Below are 19550 nucleotides of genomic sequence, written 5' to 3' on the forward strand. Positions count from 1 at the left end.
AAAAGATATTTTACTACAATACTTTTCGAACGGAAAACAAGAATGAATAGACTGATATCGATTCCGTGTAATATTTTCTCTTTCAATTCTCATAACAACCTATCTTGTAGCTTAAGGTCAGGTATAAATTTTTACACGTAAATATTCCTATAATGTATTGGAAATACCGCTTTAATAAACACATGACCGCAAGTGTCATAGTATATCCATGACGAAGAACTTAATAGATGTAGAGACATTTATTTTTAAATACTCATACTGACACATATATATATATATATATATATATATATATATATATGTACATACTTTGACCGATCACGAAGACTATATTTTATAAAGTTAATATTTTAAAGTATATGCGACAAGTGAAAGCGTCTATAGTACGTATAAGACTTTAATAAAGAAGAATGTTGATTATCTAAAATAAGGAGTCACGTCTCCACTCACACGTGGAGTGTAAAAGGCAAATTGGCAATAACAGTTTTGTCAACACGCATTGCTGATAGAAGAAATGCACCGAAACGACGAAGAAAGTTGCAACAATGTGTATTGAATGCGAAATGTATTCTAAGTACGTAGTTTATTTATTGAATAGAATCATTATCAAATAAAATATCAATTACATGGTTTTAAATACGTTGCTGACTAGGAAAATTTTGGTCCGTGTAGCTTTTCTATTCTTGACGTATCTATATATTGAAATTCAAGCCGCACATTATTTATATTCGAAGTTTTTATGCAACGAAATAAAATTTTACTCGTGGATAATCGTATAAAATAAATCGTAATTAAATTTTATCGAGACTGTTTCTGTTACTGCCATACAATTGACATTATTAATTGTATTTAATTAAAAACAGCTGAATATGTCGAATATTGAATATAAAATGAATATTCAGTTTTTTTTTTTTTTTTTTGAGAGAAAGCGAAAATAGGAAATAGTAATAATATGAAGAGGAACAAGACAGGTTCTAACATATCCAAATTCAAGTTTTAGCTGTTACTGTATCACTACCTCAAATCCTGGGAAGTGAACAGCGTGCATTAACGCAAATGCACTTTCTGTTCCTTAGTTCTCGTAATTTGATGGGTCGGTACGTGCACGGAAAGAGTTCAGGCGCAGGACCCACTATAGACTTTTCGACGAAAAATCGAATAATATTATATTGACCTGGGTCTTTAACACCATAACTCGGGGTAAGAATTGACCCTCTAGATCTACGAGGCAGTCAATATAAGGACATGTTATGCCAGGTTTTGTTAGTATATTGAGTACTTAATAAAGAAAGACCACTCAATATATGTAGAGTGCCGAAAATTCTATCACCATTTACCATTTCAATGAAAAAATATTGTATTATTTTACTTATTAAAGAAAATTTTTTTTTTAATAAATCAATAAATATCACGGCAAACAAAGCAATTATTTGGTAATAGGTTATTTTATGTTCTTCCAAGAACACATATAGCTTCAAGGTCACCGTTACGCGTTTTGACGTCACCTTCTTGTAAATAATTTAAGTCAAGTTTTAGCTTAGGTATAGTATATTATTAGGTATAGAGTTAACTCTGATTATATTTTGAATTCATAAAATATTTTTAATAAATTTATTCATAAGCGTAATGAGTTTATGTCTAACTCAATAGATAACACTAACACCTCAAAATGCAGCGCGTTTCGGGAAGTTACAGTATAACATTAATTATCTACCTAAGTAGCTGCTTTAAATTTAGTCTAATGACGTGACAAGCGTAATATGATGTTCTTATAAATGATATTTCGTCAATTTACTTGCAGGATATATAATTTATATTTTAATGTAATACGTGTAATATGATAAATAATCGAAGTAACTAATGAGTTTCTTCCTGGTTCACCTTTATCTGAATTCAAAATTGGTACATTGATTTGTCTTGTAATAAGAACAATCAAACCTTTTTCTTATACACTTTTTGAAATACATTTTGATTAATATTGATTATGCTTCAAAATGTCAACTCATAAAACGAGTGACGAAAAACCTTGGAACCTCGGAAATTACTAGTATGAGCGAATAATTGTCACGAATGGAAACGTACTCTAGATATAATGAAACGACGATTTCTTAGAAAATATTTGTTATTGCTGTTATCAAAAGAGCCAAAAAAGAAAAGAAATTTAAATGGATATAAATATACCTAAATAAAACAGTGACCAGTTATTGAAAAATTCTAACCACTGTGTGATTTTTTTACGGTAATGATAAATGGTAAGTAATAGTATGTATAGGTAGTATGTATTAAAGTAGGAGTTAGTCAAATTTTTTTTAAATATTTGCCGGGAAGGCCAATGACTCTACTCCACCTTATGGTAAAGGGTAGTAGAGTCCAAACGCGACAACGGCCACTACAGTCGAAAAGAACGATCTGTAATAGGCGTCCCCGAATTCCCGGTTCGCAAGATACCTTTTCACGCCTTGTTTGAAGGGTATTAGAAAAGGGAAACACGTGAGCTGGTAAAGAATTCTATTTTTTGGGAAAAGCGTCAAAGAAAAAACTTACCAAATTTCTTCGTGCGCAATGGAATTGATGTCACAGTAAGACAGTGGCATCAAGTGCTAGTACGCGTAGACTTGTGCAGGAAGGGGCAAGATGCTCAAACGGTTAGTACACGTGAATCTTAACCAATTATGTTACTAAAGAAGGTGGCGAAAAGTACGTGGAGAGTGGGAAAACTCGGAATAAAGCGTCGGCGCTATGCGTTTTTTTTTCCCGCCGTAAGTGCAGCTGGGGCTTCGCAGGCTACTTACTTGAATATAGTGTGCCAAGCGTCGGATCGTCACGGTAGTATACGTAAGCGTTTCCGCTGGTTTTATAACCACTACGGAATACCCACTACCCCCACTTCATGTGGGAGAAACACGTGGATCTTAACCGAAAATATCTGGTTCAAACTTAGAAAGCACCACTGAGTTTTTATTTGTTTAATATTCCATTGAATTTGTCATGTCATCCAATGTTATAACAGCATTAAGTAAGGAGTCTAAGGCATTTCAATATCTACTAATATAGAAAGACAGCATAGCTACACGTATCTATGCTGTCTCACTTAAATTCCGTGGAATTTCAACTTTTGATAAAGATTTATCAAACCTTGAATTTGCTCTTGTTTTACCTACTGCATTTTTCTTATTAGTGAAAAGTCGGAAACATTCATACGTCAAGTACTCCATTTTTAAAAATTAAATCAACTATAAAGCAATTTTTCACTTTCATTTATGATAAGAAACCTACAATAAATAATTAGTTATTTTAAGTTTATGCTATTGAATTTAGCTTTTGTTTATCTGTGCGAAAAAAAAGAAAATCCCCTGATAACGTCTGGTTGGAAGCGCTAATCTAGATAGATCAGGTAGGTGCAAAATTGATTATGATCTTTATTACTAAACTATGTTTTTATGTCATTATAGAATTATCAAAATTCGAACGTGACTCTCATGAAATCCAATTTATAGAGAATCTTAATAAAAAACATTGGCTTTAAATTAAAATAATCGTAATATAAACACTGAAATTAGTTTTATTTAATTGTGACATGAAAACATTCCTTATCAGAAACACTTTAAGCGCTTTCTACAGATAAAAATTGCCCCTTGGACGTTATAATTCGAACCGGTACATTTACAGATAGTAAACGTTCGAGTTCGAGAGAGAATTGCAAGAGCATGCTGAGCCGATAGATGTCTTATCATTGGATGATACATGCTCAGATACTGGTGGTGAGATCACGTATCGAGAGATTAGCATGATCGTAATATTTGTAATAAAATATTATAACGATTTATAGTGAAAATCCTTTCGTTCTCTTATAGATGTAGCATTTAACCTGTCAAGTGTAGATAGCATTTAAATTGTATTGCATAAAATTTATATTGCACTCTCAAAATTGGCACGAGTCATTTCGTTTCGTACTAATTGTAAAAAAAGTCGCTAAAATAGTATGCAATTAGTCCAAGTTGATGTGAAAACATCTGAACCGGTTATTACTGGTTATTTATAGAAGTAATATAACATGGAGACTGTAAGCTTATTACTACAATATTACAGTATTATATATTCATTGGAATATCAGGCAAATGAGTGGACTGTGGAAGGATATGATCAGAGAGAATAGAAAGATTACAATACATTACAATACACAAACGTGTAAGTAAACCAGTGTTTATATCATTGTTATAAGCGAATATTTAATACGAGTAAGTCACTAAGTTAAATGAAATCTTCGTGACGTCAAAGAGAATAATCAGGTTCATTTTCCTTATATAATTTTTTGCGCATCGAATAATTATTAAACGGTAACAAAAAAATGTTATTATTTTCTTGTTTCATTAGTTATATCGTCTAAACCAAATTGAAATAACCGAAATAAGTAAATTATATCTTCGCATAATATTTTTCTGTACTTTACAGTGTTAAATATTTTTGCAAATAATGTAACAAGATGAAGTTAAGATAAAATATATAATATTAATGTTAAGAGAGACAATTATAATATTATTTGTTTTTTTTTAGCTTATCACCGTCCACTGCTGGACGAAAGCCTCTCCCATAGAACGCCAACAATCCCGATCTTATTATTTTTTGTTAGGTTTTTATTAATCGTCAATGTTTATGTTTACTTATTGATTTATTATAATATGTAGAGTTTGTCTCTTGAATCTGTCCTAGAGAGAAAGAGAGAGCGAATAGAGGGGGAGGTAATGACGGACCTCAGATCCGACCAAGAATCTGTTTTTAGTATAAATTAACAAAATGAGAAGACCAAAAAAATTGCATAACATAAGACTTCGAAGCCATAAACATTACCGTCTATGAGAAATTAATGAATAGTTAATATTTTAATATTATATCAACAGGAGATTCTTTCTATCGAATCTATACTAGAGAAAGAGATAGACAGAGAGTTTGGGAAATTGTGACGTATGTCTTCTATATATATACGTCTATGTATCATGACCCGTGGACAATTAAAATGCGCAAATGGATGAATGGCTTACTTCCTCGGAGGACTGCATTCACCAGAACGAGTTACACATATCAAACTGGCTTTATTGTTAATACCTTCAAGATTTTATTATGAATTGGCCATAGCAATACGTAGAAACTTATACATACGTATAAATACAAATTGAATTTCAAAACATAATAATTTGTTTATATTCAATTGATATATTTAAATATACAGTTACTCCAAGTTCTAATAAATTGAATAACGGTCTGAAAGAGCGACAAAGTGCAACATTGAAATAATTGTTTACGCACTTAAGCATCTAAATCACTTTGCAAATGTTTGCACTGCTTCCTTATCATTTGTAAACAACTCCGGCCATATACTTATTTATAACTGGAATATCGACTTAAAATGGAATTCGCAATTCGCACCGCATTATTTCTATGTATGTCATTGGCAATAGCTCTAACTATAATATTTTCACTGATAATAATTACAAACAAAATAAAATTATTATAAATCGCAAGCAGAAACGCATGTTTATCGATATAATTAAAATGGCGCAGAACAAAGACTGGATACATGCGCGTGAGTCGCTCACCTTTAACCATCTCCGCGTTTTGGACATTCTGGGTGACGGAGACGAACTTAGGGCCGATGTGAACTTTGGAAGACTTGGTGACGTTGAGGGTCGCGACATTAGGTACAGGCATCGCAGCCGCGATCGCCCTCTCGTCCATAACCACCAAATCCGAGCCATTGTTCACGCGACCCCTTTCCTCAATGCTGTTTCCATCGTTCGGTGTCCACATCACAAACACAGAACTAGTATGACGTAATCAAGAGCACGTATGGAGACGACGGTTCGCGACGTTGTCCGTTGCGCTACTAACTTCACTACTACAATCCACAGCGCTGACTCAATCGGTAAATCCTGATAATAAATAATAATAATAATTTCCACAGATTCGCATGTGAAATATTTTTAAAGATTCTATTTGTTTATTAGATAAGGAAATAAACAATACTAGACTGATAGACTCAAGAGTTCGGTTCGTTTTGTTAGTTTTATTGTACTGACTGACTAATGACTGACTCTGACTGCCTCTATCGATTCGAGTGATTGCTAATAATATTATCTATTTCACAAATAAAATTGTTCATAAAGATCTGTCACATGTAATTAGGACACTTATATTTGACTGATAAAGATACAGAATATGAGGGTGTTATCGTCTTTAGGTATTCTTATTGTGAAAATTCAACGTTGAAACGTTTTTTTCTTTATAGAAATGTCCTTGTTGTTTTTAATTGTTTTTAAAATATTCAATGTTACGCAGCAATTAGTCAAAATATCAAATTAAAACATATATTACTTGTTTATATATATCAACATTGTTATATAGTCATGCTACATTGGCAATGCCAATTAGTAAGTCGTAAAGTCCAATTACATATACAACTATAAATACATGCAACATTATATCTTATTTCATATTAAATTATTTAATTCAATGCGAAAAATAAAACATTTCATAAATATCATATATTTATCTCGTTAATTAATCCAATTATTTCGTTAATATACTGAAACAAGAGTATTTTTAATTTACAAGAGTATTTACTGGTATTTTAATAACAACTATTCTCATTTTTTAACCTATTATAATTATCCAAAAATTCAATTTTCCTATTTTGCTTTAGCAAGGCGCCGAGAAGTTTTTCATTTTATTATTAAAAGACATTCCATTTTATAGCTTTTTTTAGGGACATGCCTTAAAATTATATGAATGGCGTCGAGACACGTTTCATTATAAATTTGTGTAAACTATGTACACGAATCTAATTTCAACATAGATGATATGAATAGGAAGTGGGTGAAGAAACGATTACAAGCAGCTCATAAAAGATACGAAGAATTAATCCAATAAAACAAGACGGTCTCGTTCTATTAATGCAAAAATGATAAAAAAATTAAATAAAAAACAATCTGAAAAACTTTACCAATAGTACAAATACGCATTTAAATCAAAAATAATTAATAACTCCAGAAGCCTTTTAAAAAAATTATGCCCTATATAAGTAATTTTTTTTTAAATTATTATTCTGCTTTGAAAAACTGTATCTTGTAGAGGTAATAAGTCAAATTGAATGTCAATTGTGCCTTTAATTATATCAAGGTAGCTACTAAGCTTAACAGTAACAGCCTGTGAATGTCCCACTGCTGGGCTAAGGCCTCCTCTCCCTTTTGAGAAGAAGGTTTGGAGCTTATTCCAACACGCTGCTCCTATGCGGGTTGGTAGAATACACATGTGGGATAATTTCAGTGAAATTAGACACATGCAGGTTTCCTCACGATGTTTTCCTTCACCGTTAAGCACGAGATGAATTATAATCACAAATTAAGCACATGAAAATTCAGTGGTGCTCGCCCGGGTTTGAACCCACGAACATCGGTTAAGATTCACGCGTTCTTACCACTGGGCCATCTCGTTTATTAAATAATGGGGTTAACTTGGCTATTCTTGTTGACTTTGATGCCGGTCACGGGTCCTGAGGCTTAAACATGCAGACATGCAAACAAAGCTAAATGACCTTCATCATCTTCATGGCGGTGCTGCGGTGACGATACTCAAAGTCGGCATCCGTAAACTACAAGTAATCAACGCGACCTGGAGCGCAAAGCACATACAGCTGGTCATAGCACAAAGGTTGGTTGGTATTTTGAAAATTTAACGTCAGAAGCTGAAAAAACTATAAAAATATAAGAAACTATAGAAACTTTACGGTGAAGGAAAACATCGTGAGGAAACCTGCATGTGTCTAATTTCACTGAAATTCTGCCACATGTGAATTCTACCAACCCGCATTGGAGCAGCGTGGTGGAATAAGCTCCAAACCTTCTCCTCAAAAAAAAAAAAAGAGGAGAGGAGGCCTTTAGCCCAGCAGTGGGACATTCACAGGCTGTTACGGATTACGGATAGAAATAATCATAAAAACTGGCACTTAATAAAACTAAAAATATTCTGGTTCAACGTAAAAAGTGCGCATGACGAGTTACCAAACTTATCTAGCGCCAAATCCAAGTATTATTATTATCAGGTAAGATTTTTGAGAATAATAAAAAACAGATAACAACCATATTATTAGTAATCTTATATTTTTTTATTAGTATTTAATTTATTTTGACCGATAACAGATATATTAAATACAAAATACATGCACTTATGTTTCTGAAAAAATCTTTATAAAAGCATGACGTATGGTTAAAAAATTAAATTCTATTATATTGTCATTATAATTTGAAAACACTTTCATAACTATATAAATACAAAAAATATAATATTGTCCACAAAAATAGTGTATAATTATATTCTTACATAATTAGCCAAACACTCACCGAATTAACTCATAATCTTCTTTTCGAGAGTAGAGAAGTGCTTTGTCCAAACGTGGGAGGGTCATAGTAAGATTTCACTTAAGCCCTTAAATAAGGATGTCAGTGGCGACTTAAGTTACGTGGAGCATCCAAACGGTAAAGATAACGGAAATAAAAGCAAGACCCTCTTACATTGTACGTGTATTTCCATCTATGTTACTTCTCATTTATTCGTAGGCACTATCGATATCATTTAAATTTCCTCCTCCTAATATCCAATTATTTAGTTTTGTTATCCGATTGAATTCTATTTTCCTTCTAAACATTAAATGCTGGAAAGAAAACTGTTAATATTGACGAAATTTTAATTTGTTAAAGGGAGTCCAGTCAAATAAATAAATAAACAGCAAATCAAATTTATGTTTATATTTTTTTTTATTAAAAGTACAGTGACACCATGGCATGAGTCACATTGTGCAAGCATTCGGGGATATTTGAAAAAAAAAACCACTGATTTGCCTCCGGCTTTGGGAGCAGTGCCTAAAAATGTGAACATGCTTAGTGTCTCTTTTTCATATTGTTGTTACCTATAAATAACCTTTTACCCTTAGACTTAATACTACTACTAGCTAGTATTTTTTTTGAGAGTAACTGCGCACATACTCTGTTATTTATAATGTACTAGATATCTTGTATATACGGCCACCTATATATCATCGGATGTATGCTGTGAACATGAATATACTATTCATATTTCAAATGGCGATATCTCGGGAACGGTGATCATTAAGAAAAAAAGTATATGACTAAGATTAATTAATAAACTAAATAATTTCATTATCTAGAGATGAGAAAACCCGATACGATATACGAATTTTTATATGTAGTTACTGTACTTTTAATTTGATCTTAACATTATTGCAGTTAGCTATTGCACGTATACAAATAATATAATCGGAAAATCATCTTGGATGGTATCGAAATTATCATATTTCAGGATGGGTAGAATTCCTTAATGATCATCGTCTATGTGTCATAGATGTTAGAGATAACGAGGAATAAATGATAAAATAAATAATGTTGTTTAACTTGTAACAATATCTAAGAATATTACTTTATAAATAGCCTCGAAGTCTTCGAAAGCAATAAAAAAACGTGGTATGAGTTATTTTAAAAACAAACAACTATTGGTTCAAAGAACAACATTCTCAATAATCAATATTTCATAAATTATTATTATACTAAAAATAGAAACGCCTACATGTTTTATCGCCGTAATGCGGGAGAAAAATGTTTGCTATGACTAAAAGTATTCTAATTATTTTTTTTCTCTTCACGTATAAATATTGTTAAGAGGATGATTTGTTAAATAATGCTGTATCTTATTTATCAATCAAATGTCAAATCAATACTGTAAGAAAGAGATAAATCAATATTTAACGAAAGTAAGGCCGTTTATTGATAAATATGAAAATAATTTTTAAATTAGTTGATAGTAACAAACCTAAATTTATAAATTTTGCGAATATTAAAACACTGACTTAGTTAATATGTGATCTTATTAGTCTTCTTAATCTTTCTATCTAAAATTCTTGATCTTAAGCGACAATTTAATACAATGAAATCAATATTACAAATGAATTAAAAACTTTTTATTCCTATTTACATAATTTAATATTATTCTATTGACAATATGTATCTGATTAAAGTTTTAACAAAAAAGAGTAGTACAAGAATTAATAAGCCTGAATATGTAGTATTATTTGTAGGGAACTTTTTTTTTTGCCGGGAAGGCAAATGGCTTTACTCTTGATGGTAAGTGGTAGTAGAGTCCAAACACGACGACGGCCGGTACAGTCCGGAAGAATGTTCTGCACTAGCCGCCTCCGCCTTGCCGCCCTCTTCACGTCTTGTTTGGAGGGAGGGGTTTGGGTTGTAAGGGTTGTAAGAGAAGGGAAACAGGTGAGCTGGTAAAGAATTCCATTTTTTGGAAGTGCGACAAAGAAAGGAGTTCCCAAATTTCTTTGTTCGCGATGGAATTGATGTCATAGTTAGGCGGTGACATCGAGAGACAGCACGCGTAGACTTATGAAGGAAGGGGGAAGCAGGAATTAGAGAGAATAACAATACAATTGGAATCATACATAAGAAAAACGTAATACCCTCAAATCTATTCCGACATACTTAAATTTATTTCCCTGTGTTTTATTTATTGTAACTGCAAACGATCCCTTAACAGGAAATTGTGTCCTTTTAAAACTAAAACGTAAATCATAATATGATTGATCATATAGATCTGAGTTCTACTTACATTTAAAATATTTAAATCTCTAAAACTGTCCATTTTTTAACTTTTTTTTGTTCCTATAAGTTTTCTATTATCATCATTTACACAGACTATCGTTTATAGGTGGCTAAAGTTTCAAATCAATTTTCCATTTATCTGAACAGTTATTTTATCAAATAAATATTCGAAGATATTCTTTAAATGGACAATAATTTATGAACCGATTGAAATAAAATAAACACAAAATTTTAAGTGAAGTTAGCCACAATATTTTAGTGATACCGCACTCAAATCCGTTAAGCCTTTTCTAAGATTAGCGTACACGAACAAACAGAAAAACACAAAAATTCTAACCATCATTGTTTTGAGTATAAGCCGAGATGGCCTAGTGGTAAGAACGCGTGAATCTTAACCGATGATCGTGGGTTCAAACCCGGGCAAGCACCACTGAATTTTCATGTGCTTAATTTGTGATTATAATTCATCTCGTGCTTTACGGTGAAGGAAAACATCGTGAGGAAACCTGCATGTGTCTAATTTCACTGAAGTTCTGCCACATGTGAATTCTACCAACCCGCATTGGAGCAGCGTGGTGGAATAAGCTCCAAACCTTCTCCTCAAAAAGAGGTGCGGAGGCCTTTAGCCCAGCAGTGGGACATTCACAGGCTGTTACGGTATTGTTTTGAGTTCTATTTCATTGATACAAGTTTTACTTACATATATTATATCTTCAATGACCAGACGGCGATCAATTAAATCACAATCGATCAAAATTTATCCAATTTACAGAAATATTTTAATTTACGAGAATACCATGTGGTTGCGAAAAATAAGTAACACCTGCAAATAAAAATAAAAGTATGTAAATTCAATGTCAGAATGTGTTCCGACAAACATTAGCTGAAATACAAATTAATTTGTATCATAAAATAAATGAAAATAATAGTATTATTTAAAATACAAAGGACTTATATGATATTTATTTTGTATTTTTTTCCTTGTCAAAATTAATTTACAAATATTTATGATATATCGATATTTTTTCTTATAAGTATAAAATATTTGGGTTTTAAATAATACGAAAATTTGACCAAACAATTTTTGTTTATTTTCATCACAAATTCATGACATCATATTATAACATAAACTTATTCATAAATGTTATCTGAAAAACAATGTTTAATCGATAAAATAGCCTTATTACTTACCTACTTTGTAATTGTAGTTTTATTATTAATTTACAAAAAAAATATACGCTTAATTTCATTACAGCTATAGTGTTATCACGTGGTTTTTCACCCTAAAACAACATGTTATTTGAAAAACACACCTTTGGTATTATTGTGAATCAACAAATAAGATCAAACGTGAAATATTTATTATTTTGTGCTACAAAACGTTATTCGAAATGTGATTAGTGAAAAATGTGTTTTTCAAAACGTGTATACTTATTCAATTATGTCTAATTATATGTTTATATTTTTCCAATACTTGCAATATATATTTTAAATTATTTATAATATAAAAACTCGGTATAAATTATTGATTTAAATCAAAATATAATTCGAATTTAGACGGTCTAACATCTTAAATCGAATATTTGTCATAATTCAATTAATTCATTTAAATTTTGTTTTCCTCCCCTTTTTTTTTAAAGAAATCTGAAAGGAGCCTCTCCTTAAATCAATGAAATTCTATGTATATCATACTTTGAGACAATGTTATTCAATATTCAAATAAAAATTAAATTCATTTCTTTACAACATCGCTATTTTGGATATAGCAAATGGTTATATTAACTTACACTCTAAAATATTGTGAATTTTATCAATATAATATTAATTTATTTGATCTATGCGCCTACAATAATTGATTCTGTTTCCTATTGTAAATCTCTATTGAATATTTTCGGCAACAAATTCACATTTTTATTCAAGTATTTATCATCTAAATAAAAACGCGTTGTCGGTTTATTTTGTACGCGTATTTCTGGTAAGAGAATGTTAACGTGATAATAAATAATATATAAGTTTGTTCTCCTGTTGGATTAATAAGATCATGTCAGTATTATTATATTTTACATAATATAAAAAGAGGGAAAGAGAAAACGGAAAACAAAAGTGTGTTAAATATATAGTAATTTAAAGATGAAGTTAGAAAACATATTATTACAGAAAACTGTGTCAAAATTTGATAGTTTTTGGTTGGATCAATCGAAATTTATAAAAGAGATTTATTTGCCAGGGTTTACGAAATTTCATACGATTATTTGAAATTTCTTTCATATCACAACATTAATACTAAAGCATAATTATAAAATGTAATACAGTCACAGATAAAAAAGTATTCGTAAACGACAACAAGTCAATAAAAATGTAGCTGCTAATATTTCAATACATTGGAATGTTTTTTTTTTTATTATTAAAAAACAAAAGATTACTTTTAAATCTAAGACCATATTATACCATTTTAGCGCTATATTTATTTGGATAGACCTTTCAGGGATTCTTTGAGAGATTTCTCTATACAGATTGTTGTTACTTTAAAATATGTTTTTACAAATCTTACGAGAACTAAAAAAGGTTATATATTATAGAATAAAATAAATAAAAAAATATATCCAAACACTATTATAGACGAGACAAAGCGAGTGATTACGATTGAAGGAAATACATACACAGCTGTTTTACTCATTCAGTAAAACAATAATAAATTAATTCGAACTTGCGCTTTATTAAAATTCTTAGAAATAAAATACGAATTGTTATACCTAGTTGCAAATAATCTACAGGAAACAAGACAAAGAAAATTTTAATTATAATTTTTTGAAAGAAAACACAAGATAGTATAGATTTCATATTAAGAATTTTTTATATTTATACCATAATGAATAAAACAATAGTGAAACTGCCAAGTTTTTTTGTTTCAATAAAATCTTTGATTGTCCATGATCAAATATTGACAGAAGAAATAACTTTTGCGGAGCTCATTGAAACAATGTTACGTAAACAGTTGCCAATACGCCGTCAACCTAAATTATAATTTCGTGTCGTCTCGCGACGTGTAACTAACATTTAATAACATTTGATAAACACAAAATATTTAAACGACTCGAGATCTGTCCGTGGTGAGACCGATCGGACCGAAGTGTACCAGTGAGTTGGAACAATTTTGTAATGCATTTGCGTGCTGCCGTGGCAGAGCGTATCCGACAAACAGGCCACGTTCGAATGTGTGAAATGTTTGTACTTGATATATCTTTGCTTCAAATTACACTTAACTATTGGATACATATATATAAATAGAATAAATCGAGATTACATCAGCTCGTGGTTTGTACCTAATATGTGTGTATGGCAATATAGCGCTGAAAGCGCTCGGAACGCTGGAGTTCGTCTAACTCCGCATTTACAGATGTGTTATGATGATGTCGTCATCGATTTCGTCCTTTTCATCATCTTCTTCTGGAGGTTGCTTGGCAGCTTCAGCCGCGGCAACCGGGTTCTCAGCGATAGCCTTCAGACGACGAGCCTGAAACGAATTTTAACTATTAATATTTTTTGCTTTAAAAGGTAAATATTGATTGCAAAAAAAAATCTTGAAAATATATTTAAGAAAAACAGGCACTTTTCTCATCTGTATGGCTTGAATAATTCATTTTATAACGTAGACTTGATAAAGGACCTAGGCATATGCCATAAAAAATTCGCAACCCAGATTTTATCAAGATTCAGAATCCTAAGTCCGCGAGTCCGACTGGAACTTGGCTGGTTTTTACTAGAGTTAATAAAGCTCTAACAATAACAAAATTTACCTTTCTCATGTGAAGTATCTCAACAATTATGTAACCGACGACACCAATTAGGAGGGCAACCATCATCACATATAGTTTCATCCTGGCGCAGAGATGGGTGGAATAGGCATATGCAACAACGAAACCAGCGCTCTCCCAAAGCCTGTAGTTGGAAAAGGCGGCCTCCTTGTTTCTCCGGAACAAAACACCGTAAAGACCTGGAAAAGTCAAATGTTATTCCAATCAAAACCATAAGCCTTGAGGTAACATAATAAAATGCTCATGACTTGACACGAGTAAAAATTGACTTCAACGAGATATATTATATATTATATAGGAAAAATTGTTTGAAAAATTATTTAATATTTATATAAAAATAATTCAATTAATGACAGTATAACAGCGAGAGGTAAACAAAGGAATTTTCGTAGTTATCAGAAGAAACTACTTCTTGTTTATGGATAGATCATTTTCTCTGTTCATTTTATACGTTAAAGGTAATAAAATGTTTCAAACGTGCTTACACGGTGAACGCGTCAGGTGAGCCATTTCATTTTCAACCAGTGTTCTGTAGCACAATCTAATACGGCGTAGGTTTACGTGTCGGATGACGTACAACCGGTATAAGTCGTCCGAGTTAGAAAGTCATTTACTTTCAACCAGTTATCAGTACAAACAAATCAGTTTGACATTTTTGAAAATCGAAATCGAAATTGGATTAATTTTTTTAACGTATTTTCAAAGTATACTAATCACAACTTTTTACTAAGTTCTAGCTAATCCTAATTTATATTTATGTATTTTATTTAAAATCAAGAAAAACATATTACCATGTTATTTAATCATATAAATTTATCAATTTTTAATTAACGGACTATTATGTGCATATATAAGATATCGGCATTAACACATGCCGAATTTCATTACAGAATTTTAATTTCGGTTTCATTAATAATAAAATGATACCTTATCAATCAAACATGAGACACAGCTCCATTTATTTTGCCTTATATAACAAAAAAAAAAACGTATTTAACATAAACGAATGATTAAAGTAATTTATTTATGTTCAAATATATGGTAACAATATAATTCATGTTGAATGACGTAAACAGCAATAGCGAATGGATTAGGAAAGTCGGTCTATATTGTACTGTAATTTAAAGAGTCAAATAATTTTTTATTCTAAAGCTGTGCGTCGAGTAGGGACAGCAATTCCTTTGCTCAAAAGCGGACGCGCTTCGAGGCGTGCTTGACTCCGCTGCGACTTCAAACAAAAACGTGTTTATTGATACACTTCAATCAAATAATAAATTAAAATACAGATATTTCAAAGTTAGATGTCATGTTGTGTAACTTACAATATGATAACAACCGTATCGAAGCAAGCACGTCGCCTTACAGTTGAGCAGCCTTGAATGTGTGCCGCGTGAATTGAGGCGCCTCTGATAGGTACGCGGCTTTATAATATAAGCTTAAAATACTTTAAAGTGAGTTTTTTCGTTTGTTTATTTCTCTTTCACATCTTAACTTCTCAACCAATCACACACATCAATCATCATTGCATATGCGTTGGCAGAAGTTCAGACATAGTGTACCCAATACTTGTGCCCTTCCCCATTTTAACAGCAAAAAAACTTAAGAAGAGCCATATGATGATAAATGGTTCATGACAGAAAAACCTATTTTTTTTGTCCCTTTTGAGAACTAGCCTCTAGAGCAACGATTTGGTCTTGCCTTTAAGTTTTTTTTTTTTATGTTATAGGTAGGCGGACGTGCAAATGGACCACCTGATGGTCTGTTAGTAAAGTGATCACCACTGCCCATAGATAATGGTGAAGAAATAATAACCATACCTTACATCGACATCACCAACCATGGCAACTGAGATGTTGATTTGTCACTTAACTAAATAACAAATAATTATGACTGTAAATTAAAAATGATAATTTTCAAAAAATAACATTTCGAATGCCTAGTACGATATTATAATAATACTATCTACTTCCTGGACAAAACCGTTATAAATGAAATATAAAAAAAACGTTTCTCAACAATAACAAAATTTTCAATTTACGTTTCTTTTGGTAGTTTTTATTTTTTGCGGATGTAAACAAAGTTATTATATAATAAATCTTGATGTTAAATATATTATTATTGTTTGTTTCATAATGATTTGGTGAACACGCTAGGCCGTTTGTTTCGGTTATTATTATGAAGTCATTGAACTATTAGGAATAAAACAATAAAACCCTTAGGTTTAAATCGTTCATCCTTAACAGGATGAAACCAAAAAATAAGTAATATATTGTTTATATTTAAGCAAGACAAAGAAAAGTTTATTTTTTATTAAATTATCTGAATAATATTAAGCAACGGGTAATGCACTTTGTAATATGAAAGGGACAGGATATTTTTTACCAAAGTTTTTGTTATTGTTTTTTAAAAAACAACAATATGTATAAACGACAGCAATTTTATGTCAACATTGCATGTTGCCATTTTAGCGTATTTTTATTTTATAATATAATCATTTGTTCTAGCTATCGCTACTGATAAAAAAATGTTTTTGATTAAACACTCGTCTGCATTTTTTAAATAAACCGACGGGCAGTTTCTTTTTTTCAATATAATAACTTGTACGATTCCAATTTCAATAAGATCATATGTCATGTATTTAATTCCGAAGGAACTGAATTCCTCATTCCTGCATTGCATTTTTATTGGTTACAGAGTTATGGTGCTTTTTAAATACCTTGTTTTAATTATAGGTTTGTTGCATTATAATTATAGGGAAGATTCATCAAAAACGTTTTCGCTTTAATTTTGAGTTATTTAGGCTCCGTGCGAAGCCTAATAAAAAAATCAAATAAAGGTCTAAATAAAATGTTTACATGTTTACTTAATAGATGATATAACTATTTGTTTATGCAGCGGTCAAACATCGTCACATTGCAGTCAATTTATACAAAACCTTATTGAATGGTACACCAAAACTTTCCTCATGAATAATTCTATCCATAGGTAAAAACCGTATGAAAAAATGTTTGGTAGTTTTTTAATTTATCGCGTATAAACAAACAGACGCAGAGTCCCGCCGCTGCCTTTTATAAACTATATCATTATAGTGATTGATTTCATGCTCATTGGTGAAGGAAAACGTCACGGGAAAACCTGCATGGGTTGATTGATATTCTGCCAAATGTATACCCACCACCTTTGTAGTAGCGTTATGACATGATACTAGCTTAATTCTTTTCGTCAAAAGCTTTTTAATTGGTTGTAAAATAAATAGTTTAAGTAAATAAGTTTTACAGGCGGATAGTAATATAATTATGGCTTACAATGTCAGTTTTATATTTAGCCTTCTTGTTTTAATCGATTAATCAACAATTATTCTGGCGTGGTTTCCTCTAAAACCGTACAATAAACCGCTACACTGACTCGTATAAGTAACCTACGATTCTTATCTCTTTGATGATAGTTCTATCGCGAATTGGAGTCACACTGACGTCAGACGAGCCAATTACTGGCCGTGATGTAATTGATTTCCTTGCTTATTTTCAGATTTCCAAGGCGAAAATTATAGAACCTTCCAGTTATAATTATACTCTTAGAAACAAAATAAGTTGTTTTAAAAGGAATATTTTAGACAGATTTTTTAATAGAGGTTAATTTTATTTGATGAATTTGTGTTATATATTGACATCATAATCCATTTTCAAAATTAAAAATAATTCAATATCTGATAACTTACTAAGTAGTTATTTACTAACGTCTTTAATTATTGAATTTTGTTTCAACTTAGAATAATAGTGGATATTTTAACGTATCATTTACTTTTTCTACATTATAATCTTTATTAGGTCTTGGGATAACAATAAATGATTTTAAATATAAAATATTAACATTAATATTGAAAAATAATTCTAATGTCTAAAAGGAATTAATATTTGTTTTAAGTGAATTGCTTTTCAGATTTAAATTATTATGACCTTACTTTTAAACTTAGCTTAGTGTTTAGTTAAACATTGATTTCGCTCTTCCTGTCATTATTGATTTGACATTCGAAAGAAGAAGACGAATTCGAAAGATGAAATCGAATGTGATAATTTTTATAGTGTCGCAAATATCTCACATTAAAATCATGATACATAAATAGAATACCCTAAGGCATTGAAGATACTTCTATTTATATGAAAAATTCCTCAGCAAGGCTAAAAATATCATCGCCCAGTTATGAGGTTGCTAACCTATTCCCGGAACTCGCTGTGTTAGCCCTATAATAAGACCTATGCGACTAGAATGCTCGCACTTCTAGTTATACTAAGGCCGTCCATTTGGTTACTTAGTGTGAAATAGCCGAAGCAGTTTATATTATTATATTTTGATTGTGATCGAATTTATTATTTATAATATGTCCAAAATTGTTATGAAATGTGGTTGATTTGATGTAAATAATGTTGCTGTTAAATAGTTTTTTCGATTATATATATATATATTTTATTTTAAAAATTTAAAGGAATCTTAAAAAACTAGCTGAACTTCGTATCAAAAGATTAAAATTTTTGAATATTTTAAATATTTATTACAGACAGATACCATAAAATCGTTGATACCGGTTTTTTCTTTCGTAGTGTGCGTTCCTGCGCTTGCGCCTACCGAACCGTGACCAATAATCGCAAATCCCACGTCCCTAATAACAAGAACGTGAACTTTTTTTACCATTCGGTTTTTTACTGAAGCCATCGGATCCTTTGGGTCTCGAGTTTATGTCGTTATCTTATTCTGTACATTTAGCTGCATGGAGTAATGTAATGATGATGGTATGTTCTTTGCAATAAAAACCTTTATAATTGTAATATTAAAAATTAAATCTGTTAATTTGTTAAGGTGCCTGATCAAATTTCGGGGCCATTAACAATGGCTAGAAAATTGCGCAGCAGATATTAGGTAGGCAACGTAGGTGTGTGTGCACACAGGTGTACGCCATTCCCATCGACAACAATTCTAGAAAAAGGCTTTACGTGCTTTCCGAGACAAACCGATTGCTACGTAATAATTTTTTGAAAGAAAGTTCCAGTAATTATCACCGACT

General features: G+C 31.1%; 2 protein-coding genes across 4 annotated transcripts in view; both read right to left on the reverse strand.

Annotated features, from left to right (window-relative positions):
• LOC126780518 (peptidoglycan-recognition protein 2-like) overlaps positions 1–5895 on the reverse strand; it is a 32715-nt gene extending 26820 nt beyond the window's left edge. The window contains exon 1 of one of the 2 annotated variants that reach the window (XM_050505080.1): positions 5595–5892. In XM_050505080.1, the coding sequence (XP_050361037.1) occupies positions 5595–5805 (211 nt within the window). In that variant the 5' untranslated portion in view covers positions 5806–5892. Of the gene's footprint in view, positions 1–5594 lie in introns of both variants that reach the window. The other variant, XM_050505082.1, reaches the window with a different exon arrangement.
• Positions 5896–11929: 6034 nt separating this feature from the next.
• Positions 11930–19550, reverse strand: part of LOC126780493 (UNC93-like protein) — an 87807-nt gene continuing 80186 nt past the window's right edge. For both annotated transcript variants that reach the window (XM_050505042.1, XM_050505043.1), the window contains 2 exons: positions 14474–14670; positions 11930–14190 (listed from right to left, as the gene is read on the reverse strand). In XM_050505042.1, coding sequence (XP_050360999.1) covers positions 14068–14190; positions 14474–14670 — 320 coding nt within the window. In that variant the 3' untranslated portion in view covers positions 11930–14067. The remainder of the gene's footprint in view (positions 14191–14473; positions 14671–19550) is intronic.

This window comes from Nymphalis io, chromosome Z, assembly GCF_905147045.1.
Source record: "Nymphalis io chromosome Z, ilAglIoxx1.1, whole genome shotgun sequence".
NCBI classification, from domain to species: Eukaryota; Metazoa; Arthropoda; class Insecta; order Lepidoptera; family Nymphalidae; genus Nymphalis; species Nymphalis io.